The sequence below is a fragment of the Callionymus lyra genome, chromosome 7 (assembly GCF_982586985.1).
Source record: "Callionymus lyra chromosome 7, fCalLyr1.hap1.1, whole genome shotgun sequence".
Lineage (NCBI taxonomy): Eukaryota > Metazoa > Chordata > Actinopteri > Syngnathiformes > Callionymidae > Callionymus > Callionymus lyra.
Window position 1 is genome coordinate 11,572,682 of NC_141824.1, and position 24,685 is coordinate 11,597,366.

Sequence of the window (24,685 nt, forward strand, 5' to 3'; positions counted from 1 at the left end):
CACGCTCCAGCGAACACAGAAGATACTCACCGCTCCCTGGCCTGGATCGAGAAGTGTGTTCCACAGCTGGCATTAAGAGATTTTGGAAGATAATATTGTGAGGTTTTCTTGCGTGAATGTGCGACAGTCATCGGATCTTTCAATCCCTATGAAGTATCTAAAGTTAACAGAACTGCATTATTAAAGATGCACAAATCTCTAAAAACACTCAATAAATCACAAAATATATTAAAGTGAAACCTAAAATAGACATAATACATTGTGTGATTTAGAACAATGTTGTCAAACTTACTCACACAATGGGCCGATTTTTTTTTTTTGCAGTGCAGCGCATGTGCCAAACAACATGTTTATTAATCCAACAGGAAGTATTAGTCAGATTTTCTTTTCATTCTTTGAGCCTCATTTATCTTCGCGTTTGTTCTTGTTCCCTTATCTTATCTTATCTTAACTAATCAATAGCATCTTCATCCGTCACCTTGTTATCATGAACAGTTATCATCTTTGATTTTTAGGGCGACATTGAATTACTTGTTGGTCCGAACCATGAGTTTACTCATGGTTTAATTTAACCATTTTGACATTTGGAATGTTATAAATTATTTCCTCTGATTTCCAAATTTAAGTTGTTGGGTAGCTGGACTCTATCCCAGCTATTCGGGGCATCAGGGCATCAGGACAATTTAGCGTTTTTTCAATCCACCACTGTGTGTTTTCTGGACTGTGGTAGGAAATCAGAGTGAACGCACATTTACGTCATTCTGAAAAGCTGCAGGTTGACTAGACCTAAATTCAAACTTCACTTATTTTCTACTCACCCTTATGTCAACTAAGGGTTGGGATTATTTTCAGAGTAATCTGTTCCTTTTTAGAGTGATAGACGAGAATATATGTTCATTTTAATGTAGCGACCGGAACTCAGTTGTCTCCGTCTTTGTCCAAAAAGACACTTAAAAAAAATACAAATACACATTTTTTACCATTATATGGAAACTAGGCTTTGCACAAAAGTCGCCTCTTACTCCAAAAAGACACGGATGATCCCGTCAGTCAACATGAGGATTAGTAAAAAAATGATATTTGAATTTTGGGGGAATTATCACTTTAATCTGGATACGAACCGTATGAAGCTACTTGTTGTGCAGTACACACTAATGTTATACTGGCAGATTAAATACAATGTAATGACACATTTTTTATAGCCTCAGACATGCTGACGGTTATAGATCAGAAATGTTTTAAAATTGTGTTATTTTATAAAGTACTAGCTCAAGGACACTCACTGTGACCTTGGCAATTGGAACAGGTATCAGTGAAGCTACAGTAGAATTTTAGGTAAATTTAGATGAAATCTTTATTAAGTTATGACCCGTGAACGTTTATATTTTAAGCCCAGTTGGAACAAATTATGAAAACCCTTCTATCATGTCATTTTTGGAATAATCTGATGATATTGTTATTTTAAATTGTTGTTTTCTCTCTGATTAAAACATATTTTCTCCACGTCGACCTTGTGAAGTCGACCTGCTCCGTGGTTGATGCATGTTGCTTCGTTTCCTGCCCTTCAATGTGACGCGTTCTTTGGCTGAAGGCCACGCTTTCCCTCCATTTATTTTATTTTTAATTCCTCCTACGACTTTATTGGCGGCAATTATTTCTAGACTTTTGCTGTGTCAGCGCGGCGGCGTCAGGAGTGGAGATGAGGGTGAGAGCGAGGTGAGTAAGGAAGGACCCATTGTGGCGGCGGCCGAGGGACCAGGGAGACAAAAAAAAGGGTTGGTGGGTGGAAGAGCTTTCACTGTAATTACACCCCCTCTTCAGTGGAATAGAGAAAGGGATAAGAACTGTAGGAGCGACTGATAAGAAGTGTGTCGCAGACGGATAAGAGCAGGATTTGAAGAAGGATCAATGCTACAGATGGAGCAAATTTCATATACAAGTGTGATATTGGTCTTTAATGTGATATTTCGTGTCGTCTGTTGTGGATTCAAGAGGCTTTTTGAGACGTAAATCTGCCGTTGTACCAATACTTGTGGAGATATTTGCCGTTCTTCTCAAGCAGGAGACGAGAAGGTTGTAAAGAATTGATGCTGCATGTAGAAACACAATTGTTGCTCATATGGAAGCTATGAACTGATTTACGTAGCTTTATGTTGGTCATTTCAACATCGAACCCGATCGTTGTGTCACTGATGAAAATGAGTCGATGTCCTGATGAAACTTGTCAAATCTTGAAGAAAACGTATATAAATATTAGAGGTTTCAACCTTTTCCAATTTCTTCTACACCTGTACTCGAGGATTGTACCCATCAAGTGACTGGTTATACGCAGTTTATAACCACTATGAGCTTCTGACTCCACTAAAACGTCTCCTAATCTCATTACAGCAAATCCCTTCCAGTCATAATCAGACTATTTCAATATATACTATAATTAAATTATTTATTCTTGTAGACTTACTTCAAATAGGTACTAAATTATAGCCAACATCACGGATAAATCACATAACTTTTTTTTCTATAGTTTTCAGACTATACAGTCAGCATAGTATTACTGCACAAGTCACTGTAGTATTACTCCACGAGTCACCGTAGTATTACTCCACGAATCACCGTAGTATTACTCCATGAGTCACCATAGTATTACTCTACGAATCACCGTAGTATTACTCCACGAGTCACCATAGTATTACTCCATAAGTCAACGTAGTATTACTGCGCAAGTCACCGTAGTATTACTCCACAAGTCACCGTAGTATTACTCCACGAGTCACCATAGTATTACTCCACAATTCACCGTAGTATTATTGCGCAAGTAACTGTAGTATTACTCCACGAGTCACCGCAGTATTACTCCACGATTCACTGTAGTATTACTCCAAGAGTCACCATAGTATTACTGCGCAAGTCCCCATAGTATTACTCCAAGAGTCACCGTAGTATTACTCCACGATTCACCGTAGTATTACTCCACGATTCACCGTAGCGTTACTCCACGATTCACCATAGTATTACTCCACGATTCACTGTAGTATTACTCCAAGAGTCACCATATTATTACTGCGCAAGTCACCGTAGTATTACTCCACGAGTCATAGGAGTATTACTCCACGATTCACCGTAGTATTACTCCACGATTCACCGTAGCGTTACTCCACGATTCACCATAGTATTACTCCAAGAGTCACCATAGTATTACTGCGCAAGTCACCGTGGTATTACTCCACTTGTCACTTTAGTATTATTCATGAGTCACCGTAGTATTACTCAGCGGGTCAACCTAGTTTTTCTCCGCAAGTCACCATAGTTTTACTCAACAAGTCACCGTAGTATTACTGTGCAAGTCACCGTAGTGTTACTTTGCTAGTCGCCATAGTAGTTATACTCTCTGAGTCACCGAAGTAATACTACCCGAGTCATGTGGTGTTTCTCTGCGAGTCATTTTTGTAATACTCAGTGAGTCAACGCCGTAATACCAGTCACTGAGCTATACTACTAACCTGCAATATATTTATCATGTAATATACATACGTTTTACACCCTCTAAAAGTACAATGATCACTTATATAAGAATAAAATGGTTGTACTTTAAACAATCGTTCATAAAAGCTTATAAGGCGTCGCTTTCAATGTCTGAAAACTTTATTGACACTACAGTTGCCGTCACACGCCTCAAGTTCAAGTGATGGTCGCTCTTATCTTGGGTATAAAATCTTTATTAGTTTTGGACTGTGTTTCCCTTTTTTTAAATGATTTAAAATCAACTCTTTCTTTATCTTCCTGTACAATTACAGCTGGAAGTGTGAAGTCAGGAAATTGAGGTCACGTCACCCTGAGACCCTGAAATCTGAGGAGTCCAGACTTCCTCCATATTTTCCCAGGTGTCAAGTGCTTGATCAGATAAAACTAATTCATGTAAAGACCTCAACGCCCTGTGATGAAGCTGCAAAATCACTAAAATTGTGATTTTCTTTTCAACTTAGGAGTTTAATCAATGTTTTGTGTTAATAATTGTTTCTCGCACCAATGATACGACATCTAACACTGCTGTGAACTGGAGCGTTGTGTATCATAATGTTGGGGTTCACCGAGTGATTAACATGTTTATTGATTTATTTTGCCGGTAAAATCCCTCTGCTTTTCTTTACCTCTTCTATTAAGAAAACGTGGGATTGTTAGAAAGGGAGGAAGATTGAAAAAAAAGAAAACAAAAGCTGAACTGATAAATTAAGATTTTTAGTACCCAAATCAACATTTGTTTAAGAGAACATCATTTAAGGAGGAACGTTGTTCAATTAGGCTAAATTGAAGAAATAACCGCGAAAATGTATATTATTATGAATTAAACTTAATAAAAATTGCATTTTCTTTCTGGATTCTGTTATCCTTCAAATTCAAATCAAAGATAAATACCTTAAAATAATTTGAAGATTCATTTTTTTTGGCATCTGAAAATAACAAGAACCAGTATATCTGATTATATAGAAATATTTTAGACATTAAATCCTTAATTTAATTCAGCGGCCGTTTAAAGCGATTTTTAATTTAACTCAATGCTTTTACTTGAACAAAGAATAGAAATAACATCTGGTTTGAAGTCACATATTTTACTTGCAAGGAGAAAAAGAACAGAGTTTATATGTCTGTTCGAATCCTATCCAAAGCACAGAGCTGTTAGTTCGCTGTTATATCTTGGTCGCAGTTTCCCAAGCCATTAATGATCTCACTCCAAGGGTTTCAACCACACTTGAATGTTGGCTTTATGTTTTGAATATAATTTGATGAAAATGCTTTAGCTCAGAACGCTCCCGTCATGAATCACACAATTTAAAGTTATTTGTTTTCCCTTTTTGTGTGTTTTTTTTTGTGGGCTGATTCAATTGATGTTTCCCTTTTGTGAGTATTTCTTGTCCCTGAAAATAAAATGAAAAAAATATATAAACTTTATTTTGCCTTTACCACTCTTTTCAACAGTCTATCACAGTCTTATTATTAGTTTTATGTACAAATTGAAGGTTCAACAGAAACCATAATATATATATATATACATATATATATATATATATATATGTATATATATATATATGTATATATATATATATATATTTGTAAGGGATGTAAACGTCTCCATCACTTCCTCATGAGTCTCCTTCTCACCAAGTTCACCTTTGTATCCTTTTCTTTCAATTGCACAATAACTAAAATGTTGATTTTCTAAAAAAAAAACAGTCTTTTGATCGTCCATTCAGAACAAATGGTGAACATGACGTTCCCTCTGTCCTCTCCCTCCAGGCCGACGTTCCGTTACTTCACCTGGCACACCTGTGTGTTGGGCATCATCGGCTGCGCTGTCATGATGTTCCTCATCAACGCCATCTACGCCTCGGCCAGCATCGCCTTCATGCTGCTGCTGCTTCTGCTGATCCACTACCTCAGTCCCACGTCCAGCTGGGGCTACATCAGCCAGGCCCTCATCTTCCACCAGGTCTGACACACATGTTATATATTTATTTATTTACAAAACAGTAGGCCTGTCTGTTTGTTCATTTGTTTGTTAATCTTAATGTCTTAGAGACTTACAAACTGCTCCAGAAAATTACCAGAAAATGATAAAACTACTGACCCACAGTGAACATTTTTGGTGGAGGTCAACTCCATCAGTTCAAGGTAGAAGAAGAATCCATTGAAATTTCAATACTCTCAATTTCAACGCTAATTATTAGTAGTGTCTTTTGGCAAGAATCTGGCGATACAATGCATATAACTATACAAGCGCAACAATACGTATTGGGATATATTGTGATACTGTAGTAACAAGGATATGTTTGTAGTATTGTCGAGTACTTGACTCTGGTGTTTACAGTAGTATTTACAGACCACATGACTCTTGACGAAGTCGTAACTGCTTTTATTTGTTTTCAAACCAAAATATGTCCAAACATCAGCTTTAAAAGCTGCTGGAGTCGACTGTATCCTCTCGTCCTCAGTCATCACCTGGATCTTACTGGATTTCATTGTTCCTTTATCTGCAGAAGACGTAATGACTAGTTGCCAAAAATGTAATTGCAACATTAAATTGAAGAAACGTCATGAATATTTGAAAATGTGCCGCCATTAAATTTAAATCCAATTTTGATTACATTCATACCTTATTTAATAAATTACATAAAGGAAGGATTTCCAGAATTCCAGGTCATTTATTTAGTGGGAAGTAAATGGTTAAAAAGCCAACCATATACATTTTAAAAATTGTCCAATTTTAATGACCAAATTAACCAAATTTCTTAAAAATGTTCATCTTGACTACTGACCTCTCAGTAGAGGTTTCAGGGCAAAGGTCATCTCGATCAGGTCAAGGTAAAGCAGGCAGAAGACTCTGTGAAGATTCAAATACGTCCAATTTCAGCTGTGTAAAAGTAGCAAGTATTACACACTAAATAAAGGAGTTTCCTGGAATTTGAGCTCCTTTTGTTAATCGTAAGGGGGCAGAAGAGGCCCATGAAATTTTAGAAAAGTCTAATTTTTATTGAAAATAATCATGAAGACTACTGGCCTCTCAGTTTTAGGGGGGCGGGATACCCCAATGAAAATAAAAAAGGGACCAAATTTAATCCTCATATATTATATACTAAGTAAGGGAGTTTTTTTTTAGATCTTTAAATGTATGGGGATATAAAAAGGGGCGACAACCCCCATAGACATTTTGATGAAGACAATATTGCTTAAAAATGATACTGAGTTCTCAGTGAAGGTTTTAGGGGGTGGTCAACTCCATCATGTCAAAGGAAAGGGGGGCGGGAGACCCCCCTGAAATCCAAATTCAATTTGAGTTAAATTTATGAATAATTTTAAATACATTCTTTGAAGCGGGATTTACACAATCTCAGTGAACGTTTAGGGGGGCAGTCAACTCCATTAGGTCAAGAGAAGGGGGGTTCAAGGGGGGGCAGAAGCCCCTATGAAAATTCAAATGAGACCAAATTTAAACCTCATATATTATATACTAAGTAAGGGGGTTTCTTTTAGATACTTAAATGTATTGGGATATAAAAAGGGGCGACAACCCCCATAGACATTTTGATGAAGACAATATTGCTTAAAAATGATACTGAGTTCTCAGTGAAGGTTTTAAGGGGTGGTCAACTCCATCATGTCAAGGGAAAGGGGGGGGGAGCCCCCTGAAATCCAAATTCAATTTGAGTTAAATTTATGAATAATTTTAAATACATTCTTTGAAGCGGGATTTCCACAATTTCAGAATCTTTTTTTTAAATGCATGTTGGTGAAAAAAGGGGGGGGAAGAAGACCCCCATGAAATTTTGGAAATGTCCAATTTTACTGGCCTCTCAGTGAAGGTTTAGGGGCGGTCAACTCCATCAGGTCAAGAGAAAGGGGGTTCAAGGGGGGGCAGGAGAGTGCTATGAAAATTCAAATGAGACCAAATGTAAACCTCATATATTATATACTAAGTAAGGGGGTTTCTTTTAGATACTTAAATGTATTGGGATATAAAAAGGGGTGACGACCCCCATAGAAATTTTGAAACGTCCAATTTTGATGAAGAAAATATTTATTAAAAATGATACTGAGCTCTCAGTGAAGGTTTTTGGGGGGAGTCCAAGGGAAAAGGGGGAATTGATAGCGATTATTCAATTTGAAATATTTCTTAAAATTCAACTATATATATATTACATAAGTAAGGATGATTTTCAGATTTTTCTCTTTCTCTTGTCTTTCTTTAGAATTTGAATATTTGGTTTTCAGATGTACTTTTATACCCGTGTATCGCCGGGTATTTAAGCTGATACATGTTTACATTTTGACAATTCATTGCTTGGAAAGAAACCTAAACTCTGTCACCGAAGATATTCTCGGTGAGAACAAGAAGCTGCAGCGATCCATCATAATGGTATCAGTCCGAGCAGATACACATGCGTCTCATCGGGGGAAGTGATCTCTTCCAGTCCATACGCAGAACTTACTTGGAAGCAGAAGCTGCGTCCATCACTCACTCGCTCGCGTCCTCTAACTCCAGCGCCTGTTGCTCTCAAGGAGACGCCGGTGGACGCTGCCAGGAAGACCCCATCGGCCCGAGCGCGACTGTTGCCAAGGCGGTGGGATCTCTTGCCAAGCGCCTGTCAAAGAGGCAGAACGTTATTACAGCCACTTAACTTATTGCACTTTTCCCTCTTCCTCCGTCGACGTTCTCCCAGACACTCATCCTCTCCGGCCAGACAGCAGAGACGCACCTTTACCATTTTAAGTGATTCCACTAATAGGCCCAACAGGAGAGGACAACATATGTTGTGTATATATATATCGCACACGTTCTCATTTCGCAGAAGCCATCAGCGTGGCGCGCTGCCAACCAAATGGGGTGACTTTGCAGCAGAGACACAACAACGGAATAAGAAAAAGCCGCATGTTGTTGATCATTAGGTTCTGGAGTTTTTTTTTAAAAACGAACCTAGTTGAACCTGAAAATGAACATTTTGAGTTGCATGACGCTGAAGGTAACACACTTCTAAACACACTCTTGAATTCCTGCCAAGAGATTAAAGTGAGGATGAACTGAAGATTCTGTTTTGATGCTTCATAAAAGCTATAATCACCAACCGCCATAATTAATGATCCACTTTAGCCGTAATAAATTACAAATTATGCACCTACTTTAACACATTTATACGCTAAAAGCTGATCATCATTAAAGATGCTTTATTTTCCCATATATATATCTTTTTTTAAATAAAGATTGCAAATTCAGGTTGCTTTCATGAGATATATAACTTTTTTTTAATATATTATAAAAATAGAATATATTTGAGATAAATAGTAGGCAATTCAGGTACAACAGGTAATGCTAGTGTGTTACGAGGCCCAATCAAGCTGTGAAAACAACATGTAAAAATTCAATATAATGCGCATGAAGATACATTTTGATGCCAAAGCAAATACCTCAATAAAACAGCCGCAATAGAAGGGGGAAAAAAATCGATTAAAAAATAAAAATTCTAAATAAAAGTCAAAATTATTGAGCTAAAACTTTTTCAAATAACGTTCCTCACTGTGGAACAACATTTAAATTATTCCAATGCTTGATGATGTTTCTGCTTTTCAAAAGTTATGGTTAACCTTATTTTAAATTACAGTTATTGCTTAAAAATCCCCAAGTTTTTAAATTGCTATAAATAAATCATCATTAAGTCCATGCTGGAAAATAATTTGTTATTACTTGTGTTTTGATTTTTCTAGTTTTGAACTTAGACTGTTGATCCGGAAAATGATGATCTGATGAACCTAACTCATATTTTCATTGACATATTTGTAATTGCTCTTGAAATATATAAAATATGTTCTGTAGGATGTAAGGCTGGATCAGATGGAATGAATGGTAATGAAAGTAAGAACCAGAATTTTAAAGTTGATCCTGCAAGAAACTGGCAGCCAGTGAAGAGTTTTAAGGATCGGAGAAATGTGAGTTCTTCTACTAGAGCGGCTCAGAATTGTTGCTGCAGAGTTTTGTATTTACGGCGAGACAGATCGATCTTGTTTATACACTAAAAAAAACTGTAACAATAGAGATTTTTCTCAGTTGAAGGAAACAGTTTCTGGTCAGTTTGTCAAATACAACACCCAGGTTTCTCAGGCTCAGTTTGACAGAAGTCACCGAAGTACTGACTTAACCCTGGAACCTTATCATCAGGAGCAATAACAAGAGTTTCAGTTTTGTCCACATTTAGCTGTAAAGTGTTTTCACTTAAAGAAACTGTTGTTGTGAGGTTTTGGGTGCAAATAAATAATGTGTTACTGGCATTAACTAAAGGTCTAAAATAAATCATCTTAAGAGCTGCTAATGGCTACATTGTGAAATCATTTAAACACTGTAATGCGCCATTTCTTAGGTAAAAGAAAAGAAAAGATAGGGAAGACAAGTAGATGGATGTTTTAAATAGAAATGTAATAATGTGTCAAGCTGGGCTTCTTGGTTGGAAATGTTCAAAAAGGAAATAGAAAAAGAGGGGAAAAAATAGATCAAACAATTCATTCCAATTTCAGTGATTATTGTTCAGACAACGATGATGGAAATAAGGTTCAAGTAAAGTAGATGAAGAAAGAACGAGGGGAGAGAAAAAGAAAAACGGCAAAGAACAAAACTCAAGACAAATAACAGGAAAAGAAAACTGTTTCAAAATCAAAACGCGCAAAGAAGGTAGAGAATAAAAAAAAAACTCTAATAAAACCTGAAAAGAACAATTGAGCGAAAACAGTCGCAGGATGAATAAACAAGTTCAAAGCAAATAAAGTGAGAAAAACACTGACGCTATCTAAGGAGGGAAGAGATCGGAATGGGATATATATCGAGACGGAGGATGAGCGATTGAGAAAAGCGAGTGATGGATGGGACTGAAACGACAGAAGAAGAAAAAAATGATGATAGCGTGATAGATGAAGACTGGAGGAAATGGAGAGATAAAGAGAGACGGATGATAAGATGAGTGAAGGCAGTGGCTCCTCAGGGAACTTGTTTTTCATTTAAGCAGCGATGATCATTTGGTTGATTATGAAAGCACCGCTGGGGGCTCCGGAGGTGTTTGGATGTTCGTTTCCTTAACAGGTTTTAATAGTTAATCTGCTGTTTTTCCTTCCCTTGAATTCCGTCCATCGTCCTTGTTTGAAGACACCTAATGGAGTTGAATCCCGCAGATTTGGGATGGTCTTCACGTAACAGTGGAAATCAAGTCGTTAATTCCAACGAGCGTATAAATCCACTGTTAATTATTTTGAGTAGATCCCGCCTTTAGTTCCACATGATCATGTTTCTTTAATGGTCCCTTGATGGCGCTTGCCCGCCACACCGGGAGAATCCTAATGCGGCTCTCAGCCTCCATGTTTGAGAAGCAATCACAGGGAGGCTCTTATTATTATTATGTTTTTGTTAAATACGACGTTGTTTTTCCACCAGATATAGATTCACAATCGTCTTGAAACCTTCCTGTCCGGTTAGGAAACTGACGTAAGTTCAGGGAACTGGGCAAAGAAGAGACATCAAAGATCAGAATTGGTTTTAAGTCATAAAACTTTACTTACAAGGAGAGTTTAATACAGAACCTTCTTATAAATGTCCCACTTCAGAGGACGCCAGATACAGATTCACAATCGTCTTGAAAACTTCCTGTCAGGTTAGGAAACTGACTTAAGTTCTGTTAACTCGTGCAAAGAAGAGACATCAGAGATCAGATCTTGTTTAAAGTCATAACAACTTTACTTGCAAAGGAGAGTTTATTACAGAACCTTCTCATCGATGTCCCATTTTCACTCTGAAGTAAGAACTTTTATGGTCACCAAAGGAGCAGTAAGCAATGGGATTTTTTTTATTTTTATTTTTTTAAATGCTCTATGAAGAAAATATTTTTATTTTTATTTTCCATACACATATACGTGTATAATACTTTGAACTGTTAAACATTATATAATCTTTTTGAATCTTATTTATCATCATTAAACGTAACCTTTTGCATTCAAGCACTTCAATAAATCAAAATATACTCACGTCACCACACCAATGATGCTTTCAAGGGCGTAGGAATTTTATAACGGAATAAAAAAACACTTGAAATCTTGATGACTGAGGGCGAGGGGATACAGTCAACCCCGGCAGCTTTTAACATTTGCATTTAGAGATTGGTAGATAAGCATAGAAAATAAACAATTTCATAAAATGTTAATAAACAGATTGTGAACATTTTGAGTTTTTGGATTACCATCTGGATACAGGGGTCGGTTAAAGGATACGTCAGTCTGAAGTTTTGCTTATTTCATTCTCTGTTTTCCGGTGTGGTGCTGATATGAGTTTCACAATATTATTGCAAACCTGTTCAAATTGAGTATAAATGATTTATTTCAAACGTAAAAAAGCATTTAGATGTTTAGCATTAAAAATGAAGTAAACTATCAAGTCGACAGACGTCTGAGCTCTCAAAAGGCTTTTCTGTTTTTATATTTTGTCACAAATGGATCAAGAAAAGAAGCGATAAACGGCTTCACAAGTCAACATTAGATCTGAATTGAATTTTAAGATAATAATATAATACATTACACCTTTAAAAAGTCTAATTTCACTGCAGTTTATTCAATACAATTCTATCAATTGTCAAAGATTATCATCATTTAACTGGATTAGACTTGATCGTCACTTAAATACGATCATGTCAAATAAAAGAGCAATAGAGGATACAGTCGTAAAAACCTTATTGCTAAAGAAAAGACAATATATTCACTTTTAACGATATTAAACACAAGTGTCTACTTTTACAAATCACAAATTTGTTTTCATTCTACCATGATGTGTTTTTGTGGCTTTAATCAACAGTTAAACTCTTTTATTTTGGGCAATTCTTCACCTTTTTGAAAAGGGAAATTGGCTCCGAATGTTTTTGTCGAAGCCGACGCACAAATGGAGATAATGACGGAGGATAAAAAGGATGTAATTATGCCGTTAAATTGACTGGACATTAATGTTTGTCTGAGCACATTCTGATCAATGTGATGAGGAGGAGGATCGTTTCTCCTGCAGGGAACTTGTTGTTTCAAGGAAACCACGTTTGATTGACACCCATGTGGGCCGGAGCGACAAAATAAATATTGACGCAATCATCGTAAGGATGTGTTGATCGTTAACAAAAAAATTGTGAGTCATCGCTCGCCTGACAAACGTAAAATTGTGTTTCAGAACATTTTTATTGCGGCAAAAAAGAAATCCACTTCTACTTCATCACAAGGGTTTCTCTCCAGGTTCGCAAGTATCTCCTGATGCTGGACGTGAGGAAGGACCACGTCAAGTTCTGGAGGCCGCAGGTCCTGCTGATGGTGTCGAACCCTCGCAGCAGTGTTGGTCTCATCACCTTCATCAACGACATCAAGAAGAGCGGCCTGTACGTGCTCGGCCACGTGCAGCTGGGCGACCTCGGTAAGATCGACTCGTCCAATGCTCCTCCCATGATGCAACACTAGTAGACTCAGGGACTCATTTGTTCCTCGTGCTGTAAGACTGTTTAATTCTGAGTTTTGGGGGCAGGAGTGAATTGAAAAGATTCTATTCCATGTTAATCTTTGTTCTTTTTTCTTTTATCTATGTTCTTTATCTTTAGATTTAGTTTATGTCATCTTGCACTTTCTTTTTAAGTAAGTAAGTCATTTTTATTTGTATAGCGCTTTTCCAGACGAGGGTCACAAAGCGCTTAAACAATCAAAAGAATATTCAATAAAGTATATATTTTAAAGATCAAGATAAAACTGAGAACACAACAGGAGTTCCAGAAAATCAAGGAAAAGCCTGAACAAATAGAAACGTCTTAAGATGTTTCTTAAAGGAGTCAGTAGATCCATCAAGCGCAAAGAGAGAGGAAGATTGTTCCAAAGCTTAGGAGCAACAGCCTGAAAATATTCCTCTCTTCTGGTCCTGAACCGTGTTCAGGAACCATCAGTAGATTCTGATCCATAGACCTCAGAGCCCGAGCTGGGGTGTAAGTCTGGATCAGATCACTGATGGAAGGTCTGACCATGAATAGATCTGAAAGTAAGAACCAGAATTTTAAAGTTGATCCTGAAAGAAACTGGAAGCCATTGAAGAGTTTTAAGGATCGGAGAAATGTGAGTTCTTCTACTAGAGTGGGTTATTTATTTATTTATTATTATCTTATATTTGTGATTAATTGTTATTATTAACACTTCGATTAACAAGAATAATTTCTTTAAGCAGTTCTAAATTAAATGTGTTTAAAAAGAACAATATAGTTATACACAATTTCAATTCATTTCTCCCAAACTTCACTCATTTTCTAATCACCCTCAACTAAGGGTTGGGACTATTGTCAGAGTAATCTTTCCCTTTAAGAGTTATAGACAAAGTATATATTTTGTTAAGTATTGTTTTGATTGTTTAAGCGCTTTGTGACCCTGATCTCGAAAAGCGCTCTGCAAATACAAATTACTTACATACTTACTTAAAAAAATGTTTGTTCATTTGAATGTAGTGGCTAGCGCCCGCCAAGAACAAACTTCAAATAATATAATATATTTGAGTAAACTTTATAAGTTAGGATTCTGGTACCCAATATTTTAATGTTGTTCTCTGAGGGGTTTTTTTTTTAGCATTGAACGATTGGTGTTTCTTCATGTATGTTTTGTATTATTGAACCATTTAACATGTATTTACTGTAACCATTAGCATGATGAAGCATAAGAGCTACAAACATTTTTCTTTCAATGCATTCTCTTGCCTCGCTTCACATTTTCCAGTACAAATATCTAGGAGAGGACGGATGTTATAACTGCACCTGTTTGAAGTACAAATCCAAATAATTATACAAAAGAATGACATCACAAACAACTTTGTTTCTTTTACAAAGTTTATTTGGTTCATGTGGATCTTATTTTCAATAATAGTTCCATCATATTTTAGAACATTCTAAGATAAATATGAAGTACTTGTTAAAAAAAACATACACTCTGTGTAACAATATGTTTCCAGTAGCAGGTACTAATTATTATATTCAGGTTTTTGAATGTGTTTCAGTTGCCTGGTGAGTTTCATTATCCTTTAAAGAATTACGTAACTTGACTTTTGACGTTAAAATTTCTCACCTCCTGCTTCACTTTTGTGCTTTGGGAATTAATCGTGAAATTATTTTTTCAGTTTCACGAAGTATAGGCAGCATAATTATCTTTTTAACAATTCACTCTTTCTAAATGTGGTGGAAACTAATTTTTATTTTTTCTACTTCCCAGAGTGCTTGTATAATGGCATCTAACGTCAAAACATCAACTCTATGTTTCAAAAAGTCTTTCCCTCCAAGATTCAGGAGGTCTCTCATCATGACCACGTTTTGAACGTATTACTTTATAAAGTTCGTCTGAAATCTGGGCGAACGAGAGGTTACGAGAGTCCATTATGGTGTATAATGAATTCACTCCTCCTCCAGCCAGCTGTAATCATGCCCCGCTTTGTTTATACAACGAGTCCCTTGGAGGTGGAGATAGGGTGACAAACCGTGATGTTGGACAAATCACAGCAGAGTGGGTGTGGTTATGCCAAACAAGATTTAATCTCCAGAAAACAAACGTTTTTAAGATCATTCTCTAATTTCAATGAAAACAGAAACACACTGATGATACAATGGAGTCCAACGTCTATTTAACACACATGTACTTTTTTGAGTATTGTTTTGATTGTTTAAGCGCTTTGTGACCCTGGTCTGGAAAAGCGCTATATAAATAAATATTACTTACTTAAATCAACACATTAGTTGACGTTTAAGTGCATGAAAAATTCATTTTTTTTTTGATGAGTCAAGAGTCACAGACTAATGTTACCTCAGAGAAAATACCATCTTTTGTTCAAAACAAAACACCTCTCAGACAGATTTAATCAATAGAACAGAAATTATTTTTTAGTAGTTGTTGCTACTTTAGTTCATGCATCAAAGAAAACAGTTTTCTTTATTGGAAATCAAAACAGTTTCATGTTGTCGGACATTCAATTCGCCACGTCTTTTAAAACACCGTTACAAACGAACGCACTTCTTCTCCGTACGTTTCGGCTACTTTTGTTTTTCCCCACAAAGTGGATGTTAATCAAATTCCAGGCAACAAACCATCATTAGCGTCACCTTTTGAAGCTGTCAGGACGAGGATGGTTTCGCCCAAACTCTCGTCTTGATTGATGCCGCCATTAGCCGACGGGAGGCGGCAGACGACGCGTCAGGAAAGAGAGAGAGAGAGCGGTGACGACGTGGAGTGAAGGGATGAAGAAAATTGTTCACGCGCCATTAACTCACAATCCATTTAAAAGGTTGTGGTATTTAAAAAGATGCTTTGGTACTAGACTGGATGTGTTTTAAAGTCTTAACCCTTCGATCGACCACATGCAGATTCCTCTGCTTTGACTTCACGGTCTTTTTTTAAAATGTGTCGTGAAGTTTTATTTTTGAGGTCGATCGGGGGGGAAGGAGTCGGACGTGATCGATGAGCGCGACGTAATTTATTGCTCCTTCTCTCTCCGACTTGTCAAGAAACAAACAACATGTGTTGCAGAGAAAAAAAAACGATGTCGCCTCCAGACGTCTGTTCAGATTCATACTGACGTTATGTTTGTTTTCGGTGATCCACGGCGCCACCTTTCCTCCACGACCGTCCTAAGAATCATGTGTTTTCACTCCTGTCTTTCGTCAACATGGTTCCATTTATTCGTCTGCTTCCCCTTCAAGACACTTTGCCGTCGGACCCCCTGCAGAGTCACTACGACTCCTGGCTGTCGCTGGTGGATCATCTCAACATCAAGGCGTTCGTCAACCTGACTCTGGCCAATTCCGTCCGTCACGGCATCCAACATCTGCTCTTCATCTCCGGACTCGGTCAGTGACCCGCCGTCCATTCGTTGGAAACGTTTAATCTGTATCCGTGTCACTTCACATTTTGAGTACACAAGTGCGTTCACACAAAATTTGAGTGTGTATGGATGAACACTTTCCTCCCTCAAGGGCCGCCATCTTAGTGACGTGGATGATGCTACGTCTAGAGCTACGTCGCTAAATGGAAGATACCGCGCTGACGATACGATCTTCGGAGCAGTAACTGGCGTAAATGTCTCGAGAAAACACTCATTTTACCTCAAAACAACACAACAACATTTCTAACACAATGAAACACAACTTAATGACGTGTTTTGCAGAGAAAAAAAACGATGTCGCCTCCAGACGTCTGTTCAGATTCATACTGACGTTATGTTTGTTTTCGGTGATCCACGGCGCCACCAAAATTTGAGTGTGTATGGATGAACACTTTCCTCCCTCAAGGGCCGCCATCTTAGTGACGTGGATGATGCTACGTCTAGAGCTACGTCGCTAAATGGAAGATACCGCGCTGACGATACGATCTTCGGAGCAGTAACTGGCGTAAATGTCTCGAGAAAACACTCATTTTACCTCAAAACAACACAACAACATTTCTAACACAATGAAACACAACTTAATGACGTGTTTTCGATTGGAGAAAAGCGCTGTCAAGTGTTGCAATTAGCGTTAAAAAGTGGTAGAAGAAGAAGTTGTCGTGGCAGTTTTTGATTTGAGACAGTACTACCCTGTCGAAATGAAAAGTAAGTGCAGTGTGTACTCTATGGCACTGCACTTGAAACACAGCACAGGAGTCATGAACTTTGATTTTTTGACTTGTCCTGATTTTTCAAAGACCAAAAAAGCCAAAAACTGTAGTGCGTTAACTGCTCCATTATTATTGCTACTATAGCTAGAATAGGTTTATTTTTTTTGTCTCATTCCAAGGAAAATCTCTGTAGCTCAACTGTTAAGCAAGTTACCTTTTAAAAGCCGCAAGCAACGTTTTGGTCTTCCTCTCGTCCTCAGCAGCTCCCGCTTCATTTATCGGGAATCTGTGACTATCGCCTGAAAAATGACGCTAGGAACCAAGCATGTCAAAGGAACAATAAAATATTCAAAACTAAATTAAATGGATTCATTTAAAAAAATGTTTTTACGGTTTTGTATCTAATAAAATTTCCCGGGAAACGGCAGGTCCTTCAGCAAGTATATAACCTAATTTGAGAATACAATTAGTCAAGTATTTCACTTCTGAACTGATACGGTACCGATACCCAATAACTAGGAATCGGTACCAATATGAAAAATTCAAATTTTTCACTACTTTTGTGTGTGATTCTGATAGTATAGTAGATAATAATTAATTTATTTTACACATCTTATTTCCTAATAGGGGTAACAAGGGGGCGGAGCCTATTCCAGCTTTTTAGAGTAAGGGTCGGGGGACACCCTGGACAGGACTCCAGTCTGACGCAGGGCACGATGATGCGTTCAAGTACAGTTTGAATTTAAGTGACTCACTGACTTGATTCAGTTGGTTCCACAAAAAGAATCAAAATTCCGTTGCCAAAACCCCAGAAACGACTTTAAAAAAAAGTGTTTCTCCGGAATTGACTTTCTGGCGTTTTAAACTTTTCCTCCGCAGACGTGTCGAGCTGAAGCCGGAGACAGGCAGTCAAAGTAAAGTCTGACTGGCACCTGAACTCACCTCGGAGCTCCTCTCAGAACAATAGAGACGATAACTTGAAAACTGTCTTAAAGCGAACAGGAAAACGCTCTGATACGAGTTCACCCTCCTCCTCGTTTGAGATCCACACCAGCAACAAACTAATCTGGAACAAATGGAACATTTCACGGCGCGCTACAATGTTGTCAGTGGTTTTGTTCACTTACTTTCCTTATTTTCATCTCCTTCGTTCTGTTTTCTCCTCCTTCACCTGATGCTGTTCCGTGTCATTCATTACAACGTCGCTGTGAACAGGTTTGTCTCCACCATGGAATCAACATTTACAGTTGTGTGTAAATATATAAACACACTTCTACGCAGATGACCCCCGACTCTACCTCCCCCAATAAACCCTCTCGTCCTCCCCCTTGATGGACGGCCTCCCCTCCGGTCACGGCGTGTCATCCTCGACAGTATCATTCCATTCCTGCTTCAATATAGTTGCCTGGTCAGCATATTTTCCCTTCGCAACATTAACCCCGTGATGACCCTCTAGTACAGCGATCACTTCCTGTCTAGATTATTATCCAGTGACCCCTCCGCCCCCCCGTACCCCCCAGCATCACATTACACCTGCACGACAACAGCTCCGTTCTTGAGACGTGGAAAGAAAATAAATTCAAAGATTTTATTTTATTCAAGGTCACACAATAATTTTAGAAAATAATTATTAATACTACTATACTGTATGTATATATATATATATATATATACACTGTATAGTTTTATTATTATCATTAGAATAATTATTATAGTGTACACTATAATAATAGTATATATATATATATATATAAATAAAGTGACTTCTATTTTTTTTATATATATATACAGTGTATATATTTAAAAATACTATTTTTAATTGATGAGCTACAGTGTATACATAGATATAGATTTATATATATATAGATTATATATATATATATAGATTTCTCTTTTTATTGATGAGCTAGATTCACCTGACGAGGCCAGAAAAGTAGATACACAAATTACCTGAAATACTTATAGTTAATAAATTATGCCTTATGTAAAAAAAAATGTAAACATGAATAAAGTATTAATACAAGGAACTAAAAAAGTTTTTTTTTTTATTGGCAGATTATTTTTACTGTTTACAAACCATTTAAGACTAATTTTTGTCTTATTATCTTTTAAATAATACATTTATCTGGACTTGTCGGGTGAATGTTACTCTTTTTTTTTTAAATATATATATTTTCAAACAAATACTTCAACATTTTCTTGGATTTATGTTATTATTTCTCAAAGAATTGCCTGATAGCCGATAAAACCATGCAACCATTAATTTATTTTGTTGACTATTAGTACATTTACTCATTTTTTATTAGTTTAGCAAAACATTTCAGGTTTAAAAATTCAGAAAATACATAAAATGAGGTACTAGGGTGTATATTATGTTAGAGTTTAATACTAGAAATCCTGATGAAAAGAGACGCATATTGTCGTTTCTACTGCTGACTTCATTGAGAAATAAATCTGTGTTTTGTCCAAAGTGACATCTCGGAACATGTTTTTCCTGAGAACACCCTGAATGAAGAGTAAACGACAAGAAGACACTTGACGTCCTAAACATCTGACGGAGCTGCTGTCTCAGCTGCTACCAACACCAGAGAAATAAAAGTCAAATCTCTGAGCTGGAGTCGTTTGAATTTGATCATTTGACAAACGGTTTCTCAGCGACGCCACAGGCTCATCACTTTTAAATCAATCCAGGGATCAATCACACTTGATTTGAAGAAGACGCACAAGACGCACTTTCTCACACTTCGACGTCAGCAACAGCAAATCTTTTTAGGACGAGAAAAGAAAAGTTTTCACAACTGAACGATACTGAAGTTTATTATATTTACCAGACGTGTAAGAAAGTATTGATACACTTAAACATCGCACTCGTTTGTTTCACGTTGCTGTATCTATACTCATTATTGTTTGTTAATTTTTGTGTTGCAATTACACTTATTACAACTTATGCGCTAAAGTAACAATGAATTTCAACCAGATCTGACTGAGGACGAGAGGATACAGTGACTCCAGCAGCTTTTAAAGCTGATGTTTGGACATATTTTGGTTTCAAAACAAAGCAGTTACGACTTTGTCAAGAGTCATGTGTTCTGTAAATTCTGCAACACCAGAGTCAAGTACTCGACAATACTACACATATATAATTGTTACTTCAGTATCACAATACATATTGTTGTGATTGTATCGGTATAACAGGTGTGAGAAATGATACACTTATATTTATTTTTCACGATATTATGTTGATATCCAAGAGCATTTTATCAATTTACTTATTGTTTATTCTCTCAAATTAGATTTAATTTTTATAAAAGTTATATTAAGTTTTATATTGAAATCAAGTCTGAAGAATAAAACATTTAGATTTTCTTTTTACAATTATCATGAAATATTCAGTGTTGGTTAGTTTTTGTGTCGCAATTAAACATCTGGCCGCTAGATGGCAGCAGTCATTACGTCCTACGCAGCTAAAGAAACAATGACACTGCGTGAGATCCCAGCGATGACTGAGGACGAGAGGATACAGTGACTCCATCACCTTTTAAAGCTGATGTTTGGACATATTTTGGTTTGAAAACCAAACAAAAGCAGTTACGACTTCGTCAAGAGTCATGTGGTCTGTAAATTCTACAACACCAGAGTCAAGTACTCGACAATACTACACATATATACTTGTTACTAGAGTATCACAATACATCATATTGTTGTGCCAAAAGTCTATAAACTTATATATATTTTTTTCACGATATTGCGTTGATATCCAACACCATTGTATCGATTTTTCTTTTTTTCCCCAACACTTATAATTTATCCTCTCAAACTATATTTAATTTTTATAAAAGTTATATTAAGGTTTATATTGAAATAAAGTCTGAAGAATAAAACATTTAGATTTTCTATTTACAATTAACATGAAATATTCAGTGTTGGTTAGTTTTTGTGTCGCAATTAAACATCTGGCCGCTAGATGGCAGCAGTCATTACGTCCTACGCAGCTAAAGAAACAATGACACTGCGTGAGATCCCAGCGATGACTGAGGACGAGAGGATACAGTGACTCCATCACCTTTTAAAGCTGATGTTTGGACATATTTTGGTTTGAAAACCAAACAAAAGCAGTTACGACTTCGTCAAGAGTCATGTGGTCTGTAAATTCTGCAACACCAGAGTCAAGTACTCGACAATACTACACATATATACTTGTTACTAGAGTATCACAATACATCATATTGTTGTGCCAAAAGTTGATACACTTATATTTTTTTTTTCACGATATTGCGTTGATATCCAACACCATTGTATCGATTTTTCTTTTTTTCCCCAACACTTTTTATTTATCCTCTCAAACTATATTTCATTTTTATAAAAATTATATAATTGGTTTATTTTAAAATCAAGTCTGTAGAATAAAACATTTAGATTTTCTATTTAAAATTAACATGAAATATTCAGTGTTGGTTAGTTTTTGCGTCGCAATTAAACATCTGGCCACTAGATGGCAGCAGTCATTACGTCCTACGCAGCTAAAGAAACAATGACACTGCGTGACATCCCAGCGATGACTGGGGACGAGAGGATACAGTCGACTCCATCACCTTTTAAAGCTGATGTTTGGACATATTTTGGTTTCAAAACAAATGAAAGCAGTTACGACTTCGTCAAGAGTCATGTGGTCTGTAAATACTGCAACACCAGAGTCAAGTACTCGACAATACTACAAATATATACTCGTTACTACAGTATCGCAATATATTGTATTGTTGAACCTGTATCGTGATACGTATCACATCACCAGACTCTTGCCAATACACCTAATATTTACACGGATCTTCATTATGTATTTCCGCTGCAGGTGGGATGCGACCCAATACCCTGGTCCTGGGCTTCTACGACGACAGCCCCCCGAAGGACCGTCTGATCGACCCGTCGCCCTCGGGCGGTTCCCCCGCCGACCTGGGCCTCGCGGAGGAGGACCAGGAGCAACCCTTCCACTTCGTCTGCCTGCGAGGCTCGGGCGAGCGTCAGGACGGGAAGGTCCTGGGCCCGCAGGAGTACGCCGCCATCATCGCCGACGCCATGAAGATGCTGAAGAACGTGGTCCTGGCTCGCCACTTCAACGACTTCGACCGCGCCCGGGTGCTGTTCCCGGGGAAGGGCGGCGTGTTCGTGGACGTGTGGCCCGCCAACCTGCTGCGGCCCGACAGCTGCAGCTACGTGGACACCTGCTCGCTGTTCCTGCTGCAGCTGGCCTGCATCCTCACCATGGTGCGCGCCTGGCGCCGGGCCACGCTGCGCATCTTCCTGTGCGTGGAGGAGGGTCGCAGCGTCAGGAGCTCCCAGGAGAAGCTGGGTCAGCTCCTCAAGGAGCTCCGCATCAAGGCCCGGATCTACCCGGTGTCCTGGGACCAGCAGGTGGCGCTGCACTGGCAGCGGCAGGGCGAGTGGGGCGGGAAGGCGAGACCCGACGACGGAGAGACGCCGAGGAAGGAGGAGGACGACGACGACGACGACGAAAACAACTTCGCGAACAGCTTCCCGAGCAACACCACCCGTCTCTCCGACGACTACCTGTCCGCCGTCAACCGGCTGATCCTGGAGCAGTCGCGCCCGCCGCCCGCCGTGCGCTTCCTGTACCTGCCGCGCCCGCCGGCCGACACCCGGCGCTACGGCACGTACCTGCAGCAGCTGGAGCTGCTGACCCGGGACCTCGGGCCCACCTTGCTCATTCACGGGGTCACGCCGGTCATCACCACCGACCTCTGACCTCTGACCTCTGACCTCTGCCGCTCCTGAATCAGGTTGAGTTGAAAGAAATTTGTGAACCAAAAACTACTAATTGAAATATTTAGTTTACTGAGACTAGTTCATCTGAAGCCTTCGCAATGTCGTGCCTGATGTTTTAAAACACTTTTAATCTTTTATTTAATCTCATAAAGTCACTGATGATGATTCGCGGGAGGAAACATGTGCACCAAAAGAACATTCCAATGGTTCCTACATATCAAGTATGGATTGTCAAAAGGCACGATGACACAAGTGACTTCAGAGCTTCTTCTCGCTGAGGTGGACTTTGAAGACATGAAGAATCTTTTCTTCAACATCTCAGAATCAACTGTTTGAATAACAAGGTTCAGTTTCAATCACTTCAGTCACGATGAAGAGTTTTATTTAGTTTTTAAAGCTTTTAGATGCTCAGGGTCGAAGAATCAAAGTCAGATGTTGACACGAACAAATCAACCAAACCTTGTTTTGTAATGATATATAATACATATACATATACAGTATATATACAGTATATACTATAGATATAAAGTATATACATATCAAAAATGATATATATATACAGTATATATATACGTTTTTTGATGATCAAAGACTGATCTGTTTCAGTTATAATAGACATGCTGACGAACAAATACACATATAAACACACATATACAAACACATACATAAACACACACATACACCTATAAACACACACAAATATAAACACATACACATATAAACACACATATATAAACACTCACATGCACACAAAAACATACAAAAACAAACATGCACACATACACACATGCATGAACACACAAGCACACATGCATGAACACACACATGCACACAAACACACATGTATAAACGCAAACATGCACACATACATAAAAACACACAAACACAAATGCATCAACACACAGATGCACACAAACATAAACACACAGGCATAAACACACACATTCGCACCAACACACATACATTAACACACACATTCATACAAACACACATACATAAACACACACATGCACACAAACATAAATGCGCACGAAGCACATTCAAAGACAAAAACTCACATGTAAAACAGACATGCAGTGACACACACAGATGCATGAACATACACACGCTCACAGGTGCACACACAAGCAGACGCATATACACACTCATACAAGCACACACTCATGCGAGCACACACGCATACATGCAGCGACACACACAGAAGAACAGACACAAACACCCAGATACACACACTGGGACAGTCACACACACAGATATACACACACACACACACACACACACACACACACACACACACACACACACACACACACACACTTGCAAACACATTCCAGATCAAGCTAACGTGTTAGCGTGAAGGACACAATCAGAAGGTGCAACAATCAATCATCAGTTTGAAGTTTTTTTTTCACGAGGTACAAATACAACCATGTGTTTACAGACCAATGAATACTGTGATTCTCTGTCAAGTATTTGTAACAATACTTCAGGTACTCTTAAGCTTAGAACGAAGCGTAGAAATATTTGACTGACATTTGCTTTTAGAGCGAGTTTGATACTGACATGTTTTTACCTTTCGAGTGTGACAGTGGTTTGACCTCTGACCTCAGACCAGCACTTGGAACCATCAAACACGTCCAGGACTGACCTTGACAGATTTGATCTGTGCAATAATATTGAATATTACTTTAAAGTTTTACCTTGAACACTCCAAAAAAAAAGATGCATTTCAGCTCAAACGACGGAT

At 38.0% G+C, this 24,685-nt stretch overlaps 1 protein-coding gene across 1 annotated transcript in view; it reads left to right on the forward strand.

Moving 5' to 3' along the window:
* The window catches only part of LOC148075044 (solute carrier family 12 member 9), a 79,722-nt gene extending 55,467 nt beyond the window's left edge, over positions 1 to 24,255 (forward strand). Inside the window, exons 10-13 of the mRNA XM_087796212.1 lie at positions 5,293 to 5,485; positions 12,793 to 12,967; positions 16,266 to 16,412; positions 22,007 to 24,255. Coding sequence (XP_087652338.1) covers positions 5,293 to 5,485; positions 12,793 to 12,967; positions 16,266 to 16,412; positions 22,007 to 22,917 — 1,426 coding nt within the window. The 3' untranslated portion in view covers positions 22,918 to 24,255. The remainder of the gene's footprint in view (positions 1 to 5,292; positions 5,486 to 12,792; positions 12,968 to 16,265; positions 16,413 to 22,006) is intronic.
* Positions 24,256 to 24,685: the final 430 nt, after the last annotated feature.